Genomic DNA, 18,314 nt, shown 5'->3' on the forward strand with positions numbered 1-18,314 from the left:
GGCAGCGAACAGCACCACGGTCCGGCAGCGGGCGCCGAGTTCTGCTGCTCTGGGGTCCCAGATGGGCGGACCCCCGGCGGGACCCCCGGGCAGGCGCGGCCTCTGCCATCCCTCCGGGGACGGTGCTTCCCGGGAAATGGCTGGGAACCAGCCCCCACAGCTCCAGGGGCTGCTTGCCGTGGAGGAGCGGTGGGTGAGCGCGTGTGCAGGAACGAGTCTTGATGGAGGTCTTGATGGCGACGGGGGCACGCTCGGGGAGGAGGTGCCCAGGGCCCAGCGGGCGGGAACTGGTCCAAGGGAGAAACCCGGGAGAGTCCCCGAGTGGGCTGTGCTCCAGTCCGTTCGCGCATTACCCGGGGTTTCAAGAGCCGTCAGCAGGGGACGGGCCCTCAGTCTCTCGTGTCCAACAGCAGGTCCGCTGCCAGAAAGGTGAACCCGTGCACACGCACGCCACGGCAGGAACCTGTCAGCACTGCCTGTCTGCAGCAAGCAGGAGTCCGGGGACCACGGCGGGCACACACAGCTCACCACGGGGGCCGGAGGGGCAGGCCCCGAGCACCCGCCGCTGGAGTGTGGGAGACCCTTCCCCTCTGCCCCGCGTGGGCGAGCCCGCGCCGTCACCCTGGCGGGGCCCTGGCAGCTTCCAGGGCCACGACCCCCAGCCGGCAGGGCCCAGCCCCTCTGAGACCCGCTGGCCCCGCCCCCCGCCTTGACAAGGCAGGCGGCCCCACAGCTGCGCAAACTCTGCCTGCCCACGGCGGGGCCGGCGCGACACAGGGGCTCAGCACCTCCCGAGGCCAGCACGCAGGTCGACGGCCATGGCAGCAGCAGCCGCCTCAAGAGAGCACGGTCCCACCATCTCCCACCAACTGAGACCCCCGCCCTCGCCAGGCCGTGGCCCAGCCTCTCCCAGCCCCAAGCACTGAGCCCCTTCTGAGCAGGACCCAATGCCCTGGGACTCCAGGGGAGAAGCCAGAACTACAGGGGCCCCCTCGTGTGCGGCTAAGGCAGGGGACCCATGACCCGTGCATCCACTGGGCGGGGGGGGGCACGCGGGGCTGCTGCCCATGAGGGTCCCCAGGCCCAGCCCCCCTCACCGTGCCAGGAGACCCGACTCCACTGGGAATCGGTGTGTTTCGCGCCCTTCGTGTTTTAAACACCGGTTCCTTTCACTTAGAGTGTCCCGGTGTGAGATGATACACTTCAGTCAAAAGGGAAAGTGAGGGCACAAGAGCCTTGCCACACGTGTCCCACGTCCAGCACGGCCACCTGCCACATGCACGTGCTTCCGTGGAGTCCCGGTGTTGACCCCGCCCCCCACCCCAGCCCCAGACATCAGTATCTCCTGGTTCAGGTGAGGAGGCCCGGGGGGAGGGGGGGGGGGGGGCAGGTCAGTGAGGGCTCCCGGGCCCCCCCTCGGAAGCAGGAGCCAGAGGGAGAGGGGCCACAGAAACTCCGAGTAGCTTAGCCAGAGGCAGCAGGGGCTGGCGGGCGGGAGGAGGTGGAGGTGAGGGCCCGGCACCCACCTGGGGTCCAGGAGACGAGGCTGGCTGGGTTGCACGGGGCGCTGCGGGCGGCCGCCGTGGGACTCCCTCTCCGAACTGAGGGTCGGCAGGACTCCACACCCAGTGGAGGACACAGCAGGGCTTCTGGCCGCCAGTGAGGCAACTGGGAGGGCAGCACCAGAGCAGAAGCCGGCCAGCGACCAGCCTCCCAACAGGCCTCTGTGCCCTCCACTCACCAGGTAAGTAACCAGATTCGAGGGCCAGCTCGACAGCGACGGTCACCGCAGGCTCGGGCCAGAGTCGCCTGCCTTCTGATGTCTGCAGGACTCGTGTGGTCTCAACGTCACCCCGGCTTCTCCTCACCGCCCAGTGGCAGGAAGCACCGGGCTCCAGGGAGAGGCTGGAGACAGCGTGTCCCCGCACATCCCCCATGTGCCCCAATTCCCCCATGCACCCCCACATGCCCACAGTGCACCCCCCTGTGTCCCACGCACCCCCATGTCCCTGCACACCCCCACTCACCCCCACGTGTCCCCGCACATCCGCACACATCCCCCATGCCCCACGCACACCCCCGTGCCCCCGCCGCCAACCGCACACCCGGGCCCCTTAGGGAACCCAGAACTCCCGCAAAGGAGCACAGCGGGGGGAGGAGAGGAAGAAGGGCACGGGTCCCCAGAATAAAGGGGCGCTCCGAAGGGCTCCAGCTGCGGCCACGCCTCGCTACGAGGCCTCTGGCACCGACCCCGGGCGCAAACAGTTTCGGTTTTCTAGGATTACACAAAATTCTGTAGCATTACATAAAAGTCCACAAGGAAAAAATACGGTACAGAATAGGGGGAAAATATATAACTTTATTTTTAACATAGTAATTAAACTCCACCACAAAGTAAGGACATGAGATTCTCTTTGTTTCCATTTAATAAATACAAGTGAATAAAAATATTTTGCTTGCAAAGAGCTCGCCTCTCTCCCTTCTCCAGATTTCATGGAAACCCCGTGGCCACAGCGCCCGCACACCAGCCGTGTCCACGGACCACATCCCCCCACGGACCAGTCCTTCCCTCTCCATGGAGAGGGCCGCGTCTCATTTGATACGCCCGCAAATACTATTCAAGTACAACCCCTCTCCCTTCCTGATCCCCTTCCAAATACAAGTTCTCGTACTGAGTTCCAAATCTGAAATGGTTCCCTTCTGAGAAAGAAAGAATCTGCTTTCCTTACAGAGCCAGCATGGACGGAGCCCCGTCCACCAGTCTCCTGAACACCAAGCAACCCTGTGTCAGGTGTCAGTGAGACGGACCCCCGCCCGCTGGACAGCGACTGAGGAGAGAAGGATGAGAAGTAAAACCCATGGTATGTCCTGTAGACTGTCCCCCACTTCAAAAATAGAAATTCCTATTTAGATGTAACCTGTCTGACAGGCCAAATCCTTGATTCTGCAACAGATCTGTTATTGCTTAGAACGGAGCCCCTGGTGCCAGGGCAGGGACATCACACCCCACACTGAGTGCCCCGCCCCCGCCCCCCGCCCCCGGTCAAGGTTGGGATAAGGCACGCCTCTGCGCTCACTAGGGGTGCACATTCCCTTCCAGCCCCAAGTGAAAAGAACTGTCTCAATAATGAACGTTCCTGCTGCGGCCACGACGAACAGAACGTCAGAACTTCCCCGTGTTTATGTGGAAAAGACAGACCCCTGTGCGTCCTGAAGACACTGACCAAAACGTCCAGTCTCGCGTGCTCCCGCCCTGTGATGCGCCAGTGAACCCGGCCATCGGTGTACCTCCCCGCTAAACGGGACCAGGAAGAAGCGGTCAGTCCTTACGACCAGCAGTAAACCTCTCTCGTACACACCCCGTTTTTCATTAATCCACATTTTTAAAAAGTATTTATTTCCTGAAAGCATTTCTAAGTGTGATAGTTTGTAATGCACGACAAACAAAAAGCTGTAACCAGATGACAAGGACAACACCCCCGAAGCACTAGAAAGCAGGGACGCAGACAGCCGTCCCCCTGGGGCACGCGGGGAGCAAGGCCAGAGCTGTCCCGCCCACCCTCTGCTGCTTCTTCAGAAGGACAACTGGTTCTGGCCGCCCCCTGCCCGGCAGACGGAAGGGAAGCCACTACCGACGGGCGGGGCCCCGGCGGGGAGGGGCAGTGGCGAGGGCTCCGACCACCCACCCGAATACGGGGAAAACTGCGCCCGGAGTCATCATCCTACATAGATCACCATTTCAGAAGAGAAGCCTGTTTGGAGCGGGAAAGGCAGGGGAAAATCAGACGCTGTGCTTCTGCAAGCTCGCCTTTTTGGGTACCAGCACAGGGTGTCACTGTCACTGCGTGTGTCCATGTGTGTGCCGGGGCCTCACAGCCCCAGGGACTTCTGCGCCAGCTGCCGGGCGACCCTGCAGAACTGCTCCCGGTCGTCCCGCCACATCTTGGAAGCATCCACGTTGGCACCACTCTCGTCGTTGGGCTCTGAAAGAGAAGGACAGGCGCTCCGTGTGAAAGGGCGCCAGAGAGCAAGGGCCCGGCGAGGTCTCCCGCTTCACTCGAGAACACCTGCGATCCTTCTGGAACCGTGTCCCAGACACAAAGGACAGGTGCTGGTGTCTGTGAACCGCCAGGGAAGGAGATCAGCTCTCTGAAAGACGGACGGGAGCCTCCTCACCCGCGAGACAGGGAGGCCGGAGGCGGCGTGAGGTCAGGGACACCGCGTGAAGACCCGCCCTCGTGACCCCTGCCTCCCGAGGGTCTCCAAGAGCCAGCCTGCGTTCTCAGTCCTGCTCTGGGAACACCGGGTCCCCGCCGCGCAGTGAGCGAGCTCCAGACGACCCGCCGCCCGCCCCTCCGGCCTCACGGTCGGTGCTCCGCGTGGCCCACTCCTCCCCACCGCCGCCCACCCGGCTCCCGCCGAAGGACCCCGCGAGGCCGACGTCCGGCCGAGGGGGACGCCTGAGCCCGGCAGGCGCTCCAGACAAATCAGGACGCAGCGGGGCCTGTGGGGCAGGGGACTGGAATGCCGTGAGCGCTGCATCAGGAAAGGCAGGAAAGGCAGGAAAGGCAGCCCAGAGGCCGGCGCGGCCGCCAGCACGACCCGGGCGGTTCCCTCGCGCCCCGGCCTGGCTTCCCTCTGCGGGCACGCCGCCTCCGTTCCTCCACCCACAATGACTTTCTTCCTCCCTTTACTCAACAAGCCTTTCCCCACCGGGTCCCGTGCGTGAGGCCTCATGCAGGGCACCGGGCGTGCGGAGAACACGGCGACACGGGCCCTCAGAGGGCACCGTCTAGTGGGCCTACAGACCGCAAATGACCACGCGTGGTCTCAGACTCGGTGCTACCAGGTGGGCAGCGGGAGAGGAGGAGGCAGAGGACCGGCGGTCCCGCAGGCCCCAAGGAAGGCGTGCGCTCAGGGGACCCCTGGCCGGGCCCGCTCCCCGCCCCGCATCTGTGACGCGGAAACCCCAGGGCCTGCACGGCTCGCGGTGGATTGGCGGGGGGGGGGGGGGGGGGGGGGGGGGGGCCTCGGTCTCCTGAAGCGGGCCGGAGGGCGCTGAGCGGGGCAGGCTGTGGCCGCGCTGGCTGTGGGGACAGAACTGGAGAAGAGGGAGGTCAGGACAGAGGACACGTGCTGTGAGAGAAGCGTGTGAGGAATACACCAAAACCTCCAAAGAAACGACGTCTGCGAGGGTGCAACTTACCGCGGACGGCCGGAGACGACGTCGCCTCTCGCCTGGTCGTTCACTCGGCGTGTGAACACAGGCCGAAGCGCCTCCACCTTCAAACTGACGTCCGCGACTTCGCGGTGACCCAAGGGGCCCACCGAGGACCCCGCCGGCCTCCTCCTCCGGGCCACCCACGGCACCGTCGGCCCTCCCCCGACTCGCCTCCGTTCCCCTTCTTCCCGGTTTTCCGCATCGTTCCTCCCTACGTTTCTTTGAGGACTCCTCTCCTCCCGCCTGCCCGCCCGCCCTCTGTACCTCATCCCCCTTGTCCTGCTCACCACCCACTGTCTTCCCCAGATGTGACCCCGCACCCTCGCTCCCACTCCTGGCCTTGGCTGAGTGGCTCCCGAGGGGGGACGGCCACTGAGGATGGACACTTACATCCCGGACTCTCCTCCCATTCCTGCCACCCCCTCCACCAGATTCCTGTCCCCAGAAACAGCATTCCTCTACCCAGGCACTCAGGTCAGAAACACAGGCGTCACCCTGCACGTCCGTGAGCCCGTGTCTCCCAGACACACCCTGGCTCTTGGCCCTGCAGCTGCTCGAAGCCCTCGTCCTCTCGCCCGGGCCACGGGGACACCTGCCCAACGGGCACCCGGCTGCAGGGACGGTCGTTCTAAGGCACGGCTGCGCGGTCTAACACCCGCACGGAGGCCTGGGCCCCAGGTGAGCACACACTTCCACAGGGCACCCTGGCCCCTGCCCCCGCTGAGCTCGGGCCGTAAGCGGTCCCGGCAGGGCCCCCTCGAGGCTCAGCTGCCTCCCTTCCCCGGTCACCTCCCACGTGCTCTCAACTCCTCCCACCCAGTCCCGTCGCGGGAGCTGGCGCCACAGTCCCTGCATCTGAGGAGCTGTCGGTGACTGGCAACCACTGCTGGGCCTGCAAAGTCTCCTCAGAAAGCAGGCCTTAAAGTGGGGCCCAGGGTGCACCGAGCTGGACCCCCCAGGGCCCGGCGTCTGCGACACAGCAGGCCCCCCAATAAACACCCACCGCGTGAGCGCGGTGCCCGCGGATCGGGGCGCGGTTAGTTCCGGTCAACACACAATACACACAACGGGAAGGCATCTTTGAGACCCGTAAGAGTGACAGGCGTGCGAGACGCGGACGAGCAGGTACAAAGAATTCGGCGAGGAAGCAGAAAACCGCCCCGTCCGTACACCGCACGCAGGAGCGAAGTACACGGGAGACGGCGGCAGCCGCCGTGCCGTGTGGCCGCGGGCCTTACCTGCCAGCATGCTCACCACCGACAGCAGGATCTTCTCCACACTCTGCACGGGGCTCCACCGCTCTGCGCTGCTCTCGTAGCCCATGGGGTCGTCGCCCGGCGCGTGGAGGATGGAGATACAGACTCTGCCGTCGGGGTAGACTGTGGGGTCAAAACACACCGGGTGAGCCCCGCGGCGGAGAGCGGGCAAGGCGGACGCGGACGGCAAGCCGCGGGCACGGCTGGAGCAGAGCAGGGCCCCGGGCGCCACGCTCACGGCCACGAGGCCCCACTCGCTCCCCAAGGACGAAAGGGAGGATTACCTGGCCGTGAGACATTTCACCAAACGAACGCACGTAATCTCCAGAGCTGGTTCCAGAGCGACTTTCCTAACTCCGCCCCGAAAGCCCTGAACGAGGCCGCGAAGACCTACGTCCACAGAGCCAGGACAAAGGCCGTGCCATCCAAGGAGGAAGCTGTCCCGACTTCTCCAGGGAACTCGCTCCAACAGAGAGACGGACGGCCGTCTGCGCCTCTGGAGGTCAGCTGTGTCCGACCTAACCCGCCCCAGCGCACAGCGCCATGAACCAGACGCCCACGGTCTGGGGAGGAACTGCGTCTCCGGCTCGCGGTTGTCTCCAGTCCCGCCGAGGGTGCCGCAGGCACCGTCACTCCTCCGGCACACAGGGCGGGTCCTGAGGCGGCACAGCGCATACGCAGACACGGGGAGTCCAGTCGGGCACACTCAACTGTCCAACTGCAAGGCCCTCCGGTTATAACGACACGAACAGCAGACAGTTGAAGACGAATTTTAGTAATTCCCCTTTGCTCGTGAGCTCACGACCCCGTGACCACTGAGAAGCCCGGGTGGGTCGGAGCGGCCCTCCTGTGGCACCTCACTCCTCGCGCGTCCATCCATCCCCGTCCCGGCACTCTGCTCCCAGCTGCCTACGCTCGGTGCTTCTCGGACGGAGAGCGCGTGCGCAGCTGTTGTGGGCGTCAGGGGGCCCAGCGGCGGTGCCCACGCCCGGGGCCCGGGCGCCCAAGGCTCCGGACGGCATCCCTGCCGTGAGGTGTCCAATCTCAGCGGACCTCCTCCTGGTGGTGGCACCGAATGGTGACAGTGTGTCACAACACACGGTGACAGCACAAACCCAGAAACACGGAGGCGGCGGCGGCCCTGCCGCCTCCTCTCTCACCGGGCGCCCCCCTGCAATCCCTCCCTCGTCGGCGCCTGTGCTCGGCTCCGCACCGCTGGCCTCTCTTTCCCCAGGCCGCCGCGTCTGTGTCCCAGCCCTGCGGTCTGTCCTCTACACCACAGCCAGTGACCCTTCCAAGACCACACTGGCCACACGACTCCCTCCCTCACTCTGATGCCCTCAGTGGATCTCCACTCCTCCCGCACAAGTATCAGGATCCTTCCTCCTGGCCAGAGGGCCTGAACCGGTTTGGCCCTTCACTCCTTGCACAGGGCCTTTGCACGAGTCAGACACACTTCCGCCTCTCACACGTCACTGGGTTAACTCCCACGGCTCTTCCTGCAGACGTGAGCCTGACCACCACCTGCCCGGGGCCCCTCCCTGGCCTCCTGGCGTGACTTCCTATTTACCTACCTGTAGGACTCGTCCAACCGTGTTCACCTCTGCCCTCAGACTGGCAGCTCGTGATGGTCAAGGCCCCCACCTTCTATTATCCGTTCACCCCTGTATCCCAGCAAGTGTCAGTAGAGGTACTCAATTATTCTTTCAAAGTATTTAGGGACTTATCAATATTCATGTCATTGGCAAACCTGAATAGTTCTCAAAAATGATTTTCACAAGACAGAAATAACACCCCTCCACTTAGAGGACAGTCAAAGTTTAAAACTACTTGAATTACCTGAACGTGACAAACTCCTCAGCACAACATCAAACTGTCAGCTCACAGCCACATCTGCCTCTAACACCGCGTCACCAGCACGGTTCTAGAGTGTGCGTATCTTCGATATAATCGTATTACTTTTTAATTGCCCACAATCCTCGTTATAGTTCCATTTTCTGGTTAATCGATTTGAAATCGCGGACTTCTTCAGTTGACTCCATCTACTGTCACGTATTTTTAATTCTGCATTACAGAACACCCTGAACACACGCCAAAGTCAACAGCAGCGTGACGGATGCCCACGTGCACGCATCACCCGGCCTCAAAGCCCTGCCACCTCGTGGCCAGCCTTCGCAAAGGAAGGGGTAGTCCTGGGTACCTACCAGGCAGGCAGAATTGCATTAACATGAGAGAGCACTTGAAAACGATCTCTCTGAGGAGGGAACTGATGACCCACACGTAACATCAGCGTAGTGAGAAGTTTCAAAGGAGCGGCAGGAAGCGCTTCCCCAGGCGGGCAAATCCTGAGACCCTTCACTGAGGGCGGCGGGATCTGGGCAGAGCTCTCCCAAGAGGAGGTGCCCAGGCAGGTGCGGGCCAGGGGAGACCGTTGCAAAGTGGACTCATTTGTAAGCTGAGAGGTGTCAAAGGCTCAGACAGTTCTACAAATGCTCTCATGAGTTCAATTAGCCGTCAGCTATCTTATGTGCAGAGAAGCATAGGAAAAGGAATTCGTTTCAAATAAAATATTTCTACAAAACGGTGTATCTTACTTACTTTTCTTCTCAACTATGAAGATCACGATTTTTAGTAAAATTAATCATTTATAAAGAGGAATATTATCCTAAATATGATCACTTAAAATACAACGTATTTTCTTACTAATCCTCCAGGAAGAAATAAAAACCACAGCTATTGAGGAATTCCAATTCCTGCTACTAGACACTTTTCCAACTTAAGTCCAGTGAATTTCTTTAGTGACCGTATTTTCCCCTCTTCTTAAAATACGCGTTTATTTTAGAAAAAAGATTAACCAAAAACAAATAAAAAAGAGATCCCATTATGGAAAGAGAATCACTTTCAACATTTTTGTGTTACACTTCCAGTTATACATATTTACATGTGAATTTTTTTTCAAAAAAGTAAACTGTAGCGGCGCCTGGGTGGCTCAGTCGGTTAAGCGGCCGATTTCGGCTCAGGTCATGATCTCACCATCCGTGAGTTCAAGCCCTGCATCAGGCCCTGTGCTGACAGCTCAGAGCCTGGAACCTGACTTGGATTCTGTGTCTCCCTCTCTCTCTGACCCTCCCCTGTTCACACTCCGTCTCCCTCTGTCTCAAAAATAAATAAACATTAAAAAAAAAATTAAAAAAAAAAAAGTAAACTGTAATAAGCCTGATTGACCTGCTTTTCTCATTCAGTATAGACCAAATACCATTCCATATCATTAAATATTATTCTAGAGCATCTAAAATCTCTCTATAGCGCTCTAACATACGGACTAACCAGGCATGTGTTGTTGCAAACCTAGTCTGCTCTGACCAGCCCCCGCTGTCGAACACCACACCGTGCTGGAGGCCGGCAAAGCGCTCTGTGCACGCCCGTGCTCACGTGTTCTCATCGGCCCACTGGAAGGAGCGGGCGGGTCAAATGGCACCCAGTGTTAGGTCCACATTTTGTTTTATCTCCGTTACCCTGCTTTTCGGTTGATGTCAATCCCACCATGACTAAGCGATGGAAGTTCAAAACATACACAACGTCTTCCACGTGGCACCATCGCTGAGGGCACCTGTCCCACGCACACAACCCCGTGCCTCGCCCGGTGCCATCAAAGCCACTCCCCAGAGCACTTACTGTTGGGATGAAACATCTCGCAGGTAAATCTCATCTTTGGGGGACTTAATGGGTAATCCAGTGGGAAACTCAGGATGGCAGGAAATACACCAAACTCAAAACAGGTGTCTTCTGGGCCCCTAGAAGACAGAAACACAGGTGCAAGTAGTCTTCTCAGCGTCTCACTGCAGCGGCCAGCTGAGCAAGTTCCTAGTGTTTCACAAACGTGCGTGGAAAGGTTAAGTGACAGCGATGGGCAAGTGAGCGACGAACCACGGGTGTCTACCCCCAAAACCAAGAGCTCACTGGATACATGATAGGTCAGTCAACTTGACAATAAATTATATTGAAAGTTTCTTCCTCTACATTAAAAACAAGTAAATGAATGAATGAATACATGACAGTGATGAACCAATACGTTTTTCTTTTTTTTTTTTTAATCTTTATTTATTTTTGAGACAGAGAGAGACAGAATGTGAGCAGGGGAGGGGCAGAGACAGAGAGGGAGACACAGAATCCGAACCGAAGCAGGCTCCAGGCTCCGAGCTGTCAGCAAAGAGCCCCATGTGGGGCTCGAACTCACAGACCGTGAGACCATGACCTGAGCCGAAGTCGGACGCTCAACCGACTGAGCCACCCAGGTGCCCCGCCGATATGTTTTCCTGAGTGGAAAATGACGCTCACTGTCCTGCCCCAACCTGGCTGGAGTCCCAGGTACCAGCACAGAGACCACGCCTCAGGCACAGGTTCTGCGCTCACGAAGGTAAGGGCGGGGCAGCAGACAGAGCCTCTCTAGAGCCCGGATCAGAGGAGAGGGCTCCGGGCAAAGCTGCAAAACCCAAGGACCTTGTAAACTTCCTGTATGTTCGCCGTCATTTCACCTTCAAGTAAGGATATGGATTATGCCCGTTAGAGAAAGACTATCATATTAAATGATAGGGGTTAAGAGGTTTTTTTTACTTCAAAGGCTATTTTTACTTTTCTTATTTTTTTTAAGTTTATTTATTTGAGACAGAAACAGAGCACATGAGTGGGGGAGGAGCAGAGAGAGAGAGAATCCCAAGCAGGCTCCGAGCTGTCAGCGCAGAGCCCGATGCGGGCCTCGAACCCACGAGCCCCGTGAGATCATGACCTGAGCCAAAACCAAGAGTCGGACGCTTAACCGACTGAGCCCCCCAGGCGCCCTCAAGTGTGCCTTAGAAGCGGGGTTTCTGTAACCTTCAAGGACCGGATGAAAAGCACACAGGTGATCCCCGACAGGCCCACGCGCACAGCCAGGCGTGTGCACGCACACGGCCAGCCCTGACCCGCGGGCCTGCACTGGGTGCCTGTCATGCGGCCCGCGCCACACGGTCACCGGCACGCCTGTCTGCCTGGCTTTATGGCCTCGTCACGTGGAAAATGGCAGAAATGGAATAAACCGCTTCTAAGCCCCATCAGATTTTAAAACCGTATGTGTAAATTAACACTATTTCCTGGCCCGTGTGCACGACAGGAGGGCAGCAGAGAGGCAGAGCCCCAGCTCAAGACAGAAAGACTCCCCCTTACAAACCTCCCCCAGGGAACACGCGTTAGAGCGGCTGACAGGTTACCTAAGCCTCGAAAATAAGACACCGAACATGTGTGGCGACAGCCGGCTGAGTGTGAGCTGCTGGGCCCGACTGAGTGCCTGGCTAAGCCACGACCTGTAATACGAGCTCCATGACGTCAACACGGCGTGGAGGCCGGGCCCTAGTCGCTGCAGGAGGCGCGACGCGGCAGACACGCTGCCTTTCAAGAATGAATGCGAGGCGTGGCGCGGGAGACGATAACTGAAATACGCTTATTCCAAGACAACCTTCATTTTTTTTAAATCGTTTTTTCAAAGCACAAATTTTAAGTCAAAAATATTATTTCGATTCAGTAAAATAAATATAAACTTGCAAATATCGTGAACGATATTTCTCTCCACAACTGACGGAAAAAGACAAAGAATCCCCGAAGAAGCCGCACAGAAGGCTTCTCTACCATTTGGTGAGGACACTCAGAGCTTCCACGGGCACCACCGCAGTGGATGCCAGGATTGCGTCCCAGGGGAAAGAGGGCCGGGCTGCGGCAAAACAGTCAGAACAAGAACAAGGTCTGACCTGTTAAAGGGGGGAGGGGGGCAACTGGGTGATGCAGTGGGTGAAGCGTCTGATCTCAGCTCAGGTCACGATCTCACGGTTTGTGAGTTCAAGCCTCACATCAGTGCAGAGCCTGCTTGGGATTCTCTCTCTCTCTTTCTCTCTCTCTGCCCCTCACCCAACAGCATGCACACACATGCTCTATCTCAAAATAAGTAAAACTTAAAAAAAAAAAGAACAAGGTAAAAAGTGTTTTTTGGAGTCCATTTTTTTCAACTTAAGAGACGACCATGATTCTGAAAACTGTGTCCTTGCTACTTTTTGGAGAAACCATAGTGAAACGGGGGGAGGGGGTCACGACAGCGCCCAAAGCCCTGGCGTCAAAGCAGGACAGGCGAAGCCACGTGAAGAGGGTCGAGTGTGGGGCCGGGCCGGCTCCGGTGCCGGGCCGGTGTCCGTCCAGGGCAGGGCCTGCAGGCGGCACGGGGAGCCAGCACCGCCACCGCCTGGCTGCCGGACGAGGGCCACCGCCTGGCTGCCGGACGAGGCGGTCCCAGGCCACCCCGCGCCCTGAACAGACGTCCTGGAGGCCCCTTCGTCTGCACGCGGGCCTGGCACGGACCGAGGAGGAGACCACCCCATGCGTCTTCCGGTAGAGGAGCCCCAGGCAGCCGATGAGAGCCCCCCTTTCATCGTCCCCAGGCCCCCGACGGAAGGTGCCCGGAAGCGTGGCGCTCACGACCCCCCCACCCCCGGGAGGCAAAGCTGGGAGGCTCGACGAGCGATGGCAGAGCTGAGGTCCGGGGTAGAAGGCAGTTTGAACGGCTAACCCGGGAGGCTGGGCGGACGCTCCCCTAGAAAGGAACCCCGTCCTCGTCGGGAACGCCTGACCACGCGCCTCGGGGCTTCTGGCACGTCCGAGTCAGAAGAGGGAACGTCTGGGTGGCGTTTTGGAATGAACCGAACGGAATTCGCTCAGGGCTGCGTTTCTCACCATAGGGCTTTCTTCAACGTTAAAAGAGCCCACTGGGTCGTCCGCGGCCTCAGGAGCGCGACCAAACATTTCCCGAAGCGCTCCCACACCTCAAGCATCAAAGCGGTTTTCAAATGTCCCCGGTCGGCTGCTGGTGCGAAACCAGGGCTTCCTCCTCCAGGCCGCCCCGCTGCCTGGGCCAAGCAGGCAGGGGGCCCGCGTGTGCAGGGGCGTGCCTGCCGACTCGGGAAAACGCCACCGGGCTGACTCCCGAAACGACACCCAGACAGAGCCGGTGCGCTCTCTGGACAAATCCTGGCGCCCCCGCTCCAGGCGGCCCCACTCTCTCTCGCTGAAGGCCTCGTCTCAGAAATGGAAAAAGGAAAGCACAAGACGAAAGGAAACAGATTTATCTAAAGCAAACGGAACTCTTCAAAGGCTGCCAACTGCCGTCCACCAATGAATTAAAATAATGGCTACGCCGTTCCTGAAGGACGTACTTTCACTTTCTGAGACCATAATCAGAGCAGGGCGTGACGCGCGCGCCCTGCTCCGGAAAGGACACCGCACGTCCGACAGCTCGCGCTGATTTGCTGGCCTGGGTGAATTACATACCCAGCGAGTACTGAGGGGGCAACTGCCCGCCCCGCCCCGCGCCCAGGGCCACGTGGCACCAGCAATCACGCACCGTCGAAAACGATGTTACTTGCAGAGTCCGTGAAAATCGGAGAGATGCTCCTTTAGTCTCGGACACTAAATTAAAACGAAAACCGTCATTCCTTACTTTCCACTTCAAAGCGTGTCCGGATAACAACAGATGCTGCGGGCAGCACGCTGAAGGCACAGGGAGACCAGCGGGCTCGGCAGTGCAACCCAGGTGTGTCCCGGTGTGAGTGAGCCGTGTGCCCACAGGGCGTGTTCCAGGACGGCGGCCTGCACGTCACTCGGCTGTGGCAGGTGCCGAAGAAGCTGCCTGTTCTCCTTTCCAAGTCCGTCACGGCACAAGGACAATACACACGACACACGTATGACAAGGCTCTAAGTAACAGAGACTGTAAACCACTCGTCAGCACTTGGACTTGAACTGGATTACTAAGGGACGATTATTCCCCAAAGTCACGACCACCTGAGGCCTAAGAGGGAAAGGTACGCTGCTTCAGAGACACCCTCCACTGGCAAGGGATGGGTCCCCGTGGCCCTCAGGCTGCTGAACGTGCACAGGGCACCCAGCAGGCGGGCCAGGAGGGGCGCCACGTCCCTCCTGCCCTCACGCTCCGCAGTCGGCGCCCCCCGCTCACCCGGGCAGGAGGCTGGCCACACACCCGTGCGGGGCGCTCTTGAAGGCCGAGCTCCCGGCCACTGGGCTTCAAGCCAGGCAAGTGCGGGAGGAGCACCAGCTACAGGAAGGCCCCTCGCCGCTTCAAAGTGAGCAGGGAGGGACCCGGTCGCGGGCCGCCAGCAGGACAGACAGCAGGTGCCCTAGGGAGCGCAACCTGCAGGGAGCACCCCGGGGAAAGGAGCAGGGGGGGCTCGGCCGCCCAGAAGCAGGTGCCCGGGGGGGGGGTCTCTGGAATGGACCCAGACGGTGGGTTTGTTGCGATTTTGTTGCTTTTTTTTTTCTTGTGCTCTGTGCTGCCCACTAATTCCCAGGTACAAAACCAACGGTGAGAAGCGCGGGAAGGACGGGGACAGGACAGGTGGCCTCCGCCTTGGGAAACCATGGCAGTAGCAAACTCGGGTTCTCTCCCATATAGTCTTCTCGGATTCAATCTGTCCAGAAGGAGGCTACAGTCATACCCTGGGTTTGGTGTATTTTGTTCTGTTTTGCGATACGGACGTCTCTGAAAAAACCTGCAATCAGATATGCTTGAACTATATTAAAAGCACACTAAATAAGTCCATCATTACAAGAATTTCATAGTCAATTCTGACACACAACTTTTACAACATGAACGGACTTCAACTAGAGAAACATATTTTGGAAAAAGTCATATACGTGAAGTATAGAAAACTCCGCTGCCTCCGGAATCGCCTCCCCAAGGCAGACACAGGTTAAGTGTGGGTTCTCCAAGCCTGTCTCCATGTGCTTAAACCCACATACCTTCATCCACAAAGTTGGGTTTTTCAAATTAAAAATGTATCATTGCACTGCTGAGAGGAATTCTCAAAGACCTCGCTAAATGGAGAGACATGCCACATGCCCGGATGAGAACGCTCAAGACTGTCAAAGTCCTCATCCACACAATCCCTATCAAAATGCCAGCTGGCTTCCCTGCAGAAATTGAGAAGCTGATCTTAAAATTCAGATGGAATTGCAAGGGACCCGGGAACAGGCAAAACAATCTTGGAAAAGAAGAACAAAATCAGAGGACTTGCACTTTCCAATTCCAAAACTTACCGGGAAGCTACAAGAACAGAGACTGTGCGTGCGGTAGTGGTCCAAGGATGGGCCCAGCTCGAGGGAACAGAACTCAGAGCCGAAACATACACCCCTACATTTACGGTCATGTTTGACCCAGGCGCCGCGGCAATTCAATGCAGAAAGGGTTTCCTTTTCAACAAACGGCATCAAGGCAATCAGAGAGCCGAACGCAAATGAATGACTTTGGACTCTTACCTGACGCCATATCCAAAATCAGCCCAAGATGTGTAACAAGAGATGAAGAAGGGCATCATATAATAATTACAGTGTCTACCCATCAGGAAGAGCTAACAATTATAAATGTCTTTGCACCAAATACGGAGCCCCCAAATATATAAAACAATTACTCACAAACATAAGCAACCTTATTGATAAGAATGTGGTAATTGCAGGGGACTTTAACACCCCACTTACAGAAATGGATAGATCATCTAGACACACGGTCAATAAAGAAACAAGGGCCCTGAATGATACATTGGATCAGATGGACTTGACAGATATATTTAGAACTGTGCATCCCAAAGCAACAGAATATACTTTCTTCTCGAGTGCACATGGAACATTCTCCAAGACAAATCACATACTGGGTCACAAAACAGCCCTTCATAAGTTTACAAGAATTGAAATCATACCATGCATACTTTCAGACCACAATGCGATGAAGCTTGAAATCAACCACAGGAAAAAGTCTGGAAAACCTCCAAAAGCATGGAGGTTGAAGAACACCCGACTAAAGAATGAGTGGGTCAACCAGGCAATTAGAGAAGAAATTAAAAAACATATGGAAACAAACGAAAATGAAAATACAACAATCCAAACGCTTTGGGATGCAGCGAAGGCAGTCCTGAGAGGAAAATACATTGCAATCCAGGCCTATCTCAAGAAACAAGAAAAATCCCAAATACAAAATCTAACAGCACACCTAAAGGAAATAGAAGCAGAACAGCAAAGACAGCCTAAACCCAGCAGAAGAAGAGAAATAATAAAGATCAGAGCAGAAATAAACAATATAGAATCTAAAAAAACTGTAGAGCAGATCAACGAAACCAAGAGTTGGTTTTTTGAAAAAATAAACAAAATTGACAAACCTCTAGCCAGGCTTCTCAAAAAGAAAAGGGAGATGACCCAAATAGATAAAATCATGAATGAAAATGGAATTATTACAACCAATCCCTCAGAGATACAAGCAATTATCACGGAATACTATGAAAAATTATATGCCAACAAACTGGACAACCTGGAAGAAATGGAAAAATTCCTAAACACCCACACGCTTCCAAAACTCAATCAGGAGGAAATAGAAAGCTTGAACAGACCCATAACCAGCGAAGAAATTGAATCAGTTATCAAAAATCTCCCAACAGGGGCGCCTGGGTGGCGCAGTCGGTTAAGCGTCCGACTTCAGCCAGGTCACGATCTCGCGGTCCGTGAGTTCGAGCCCCGCGTCAGGCTCTGGGCTGATGGCTCGGAGCCTGGAGCCTGTTTCCGATTCTGTGTCTCCCTCTCTCTCTGCCCCTCCCCCGTTCGTGCTCTGTCTCTCTCTGTCCCAAAAATAAATAAAAAACGTTGAAAAAAAAAAAAATTAAAAAAAAAAAAAAAAAAAAAAAAAATCTCCCAACAAATAAGAGTCCAGGACCAGATGGCTTCCCAGGGGAGTTCTACCAGACGTTTAAAGCAGAGATAATACCTATCCTTCTCAAGCTATTCCAAGAAATAGAAAGGGAAGGAAAACTTCCAGACTCATTCTATGAAGCCAGTATTACTTTGATTCCTAAACCAGACAGAGACCCAGTAAAAAAAGAGAACTACAGGCCAATACCCTGATGAATATGGATGCAAAAATTCTCAATAAGATACTAGCAACTCGAATTCTACAGCATATAAAAAGAATTATTCACCATGATCAAGTGGGATTCATTCCTGGGATGCAGGGCTGGTTCAACATTTGCAAATCAATCAATGTGATACATCACATTAATAAAAGAAAAGATAAGAACCATATGATCCTGTCAATCGATGCAGAAAAGGCATTTGACGAAATTCAGCAACCTTTTTAATAAAAACCCTCGATAAAGTCGGGATCGAAGAACATACTTAAAGATCATAAAAGCCATTTATGAAAAGCCCACAGCTAACATCATCCTCAATGAGGAAAAACTGAGAGGTTTTTCCCTGAGATCAGGAACACGACAGGGATGTCCACTCTCACCGCTGTTGTTTAACATAGTGTGGGAAGTTCTAGCATCAGCAATCAGACAACAAAAGGAAATCAAAGGCATCAAAATTGGCAAAGACGAAGTCAAGCTTTCACTTTTTGCAGATGACATGATATTATACATGGAAAATCCAACAGACTCCACCAAAAGTCTGCTAGAACTGATACATGAATTCAGCAAAGTTGCAGGATACAAAATCAATGTACAGAAATCAGTTGCATTCTTATACACTAACAATGAAGCAACAGAAAGACAAATAAAAAAACGGATCCCATTCACAATTGCACCAAGAAGCATAAAATACCTAGGAATAAATCTAACCAAAGATGTAAAAGATCTGCATGCTGAAAACTATAGAAAGCTTATGAAGGAAATTGAAGAAGATATAAAGAAATGGAAAAACATTCCGTGCTCATGGATTGGAAGAATAAATATTGTCAAAATGTCAATACTACCCAAAGCTATCT

General features: G+C 55.9%; 1 protein-coding gene across 4 annotated transcripts in view; it reads right to left on the reverse strand.

Moving 5' to 3' along the window:
- Positions 1–2,339: 2,339 nt before the first annotated feature.
- Positions 2,340–18,314, reverse strand: part of UBE2G2 (ubiquitin conjugating enzyme E2 G2) — a 49,575-nt gene continuing 33,600 nt past the window's right edge. For all 4 annotated transcript variants that reach the window (XM_058732220.1, XM_058732221.1, XM_058732223.1 and 1 more), the window contains 3 exons: positions 10,153–10,271; positions 6,460–6,600; positions 2,340–3,983 (listed from right to left, as the gene is read on the reverse strand). In XM_058732220.1, the coding sequence (XP_058588203.1) occupies positions 3,871–3,983; positions 6,460–6,600; positions 10,153–10,271 (373 nt within the window). In that variant the 3' untranslated portion in view covers positions 2,340–3,870. The remainder of the gene's footprint in view (positions 3,984–6,459; positions 6,601–10,152; positions 10,272–18,314) is intronic.

The sequence above is a fragment of the Neofelis nebulosa genome, chromosome 5 (genome assembly GCF_028018385.1).
Source record: "Neofelis nebulosa isolate mNeoNeb1 chromosome 5, mNeoNeb1.pri, whole genome shotgun sequence".
NCBI classification, from domain to species: Eukaryota; Metazoa; Chordata; class Mammalia; order Carnivora; family Felidae; genus Neofelis; species Neofelis nebulosa.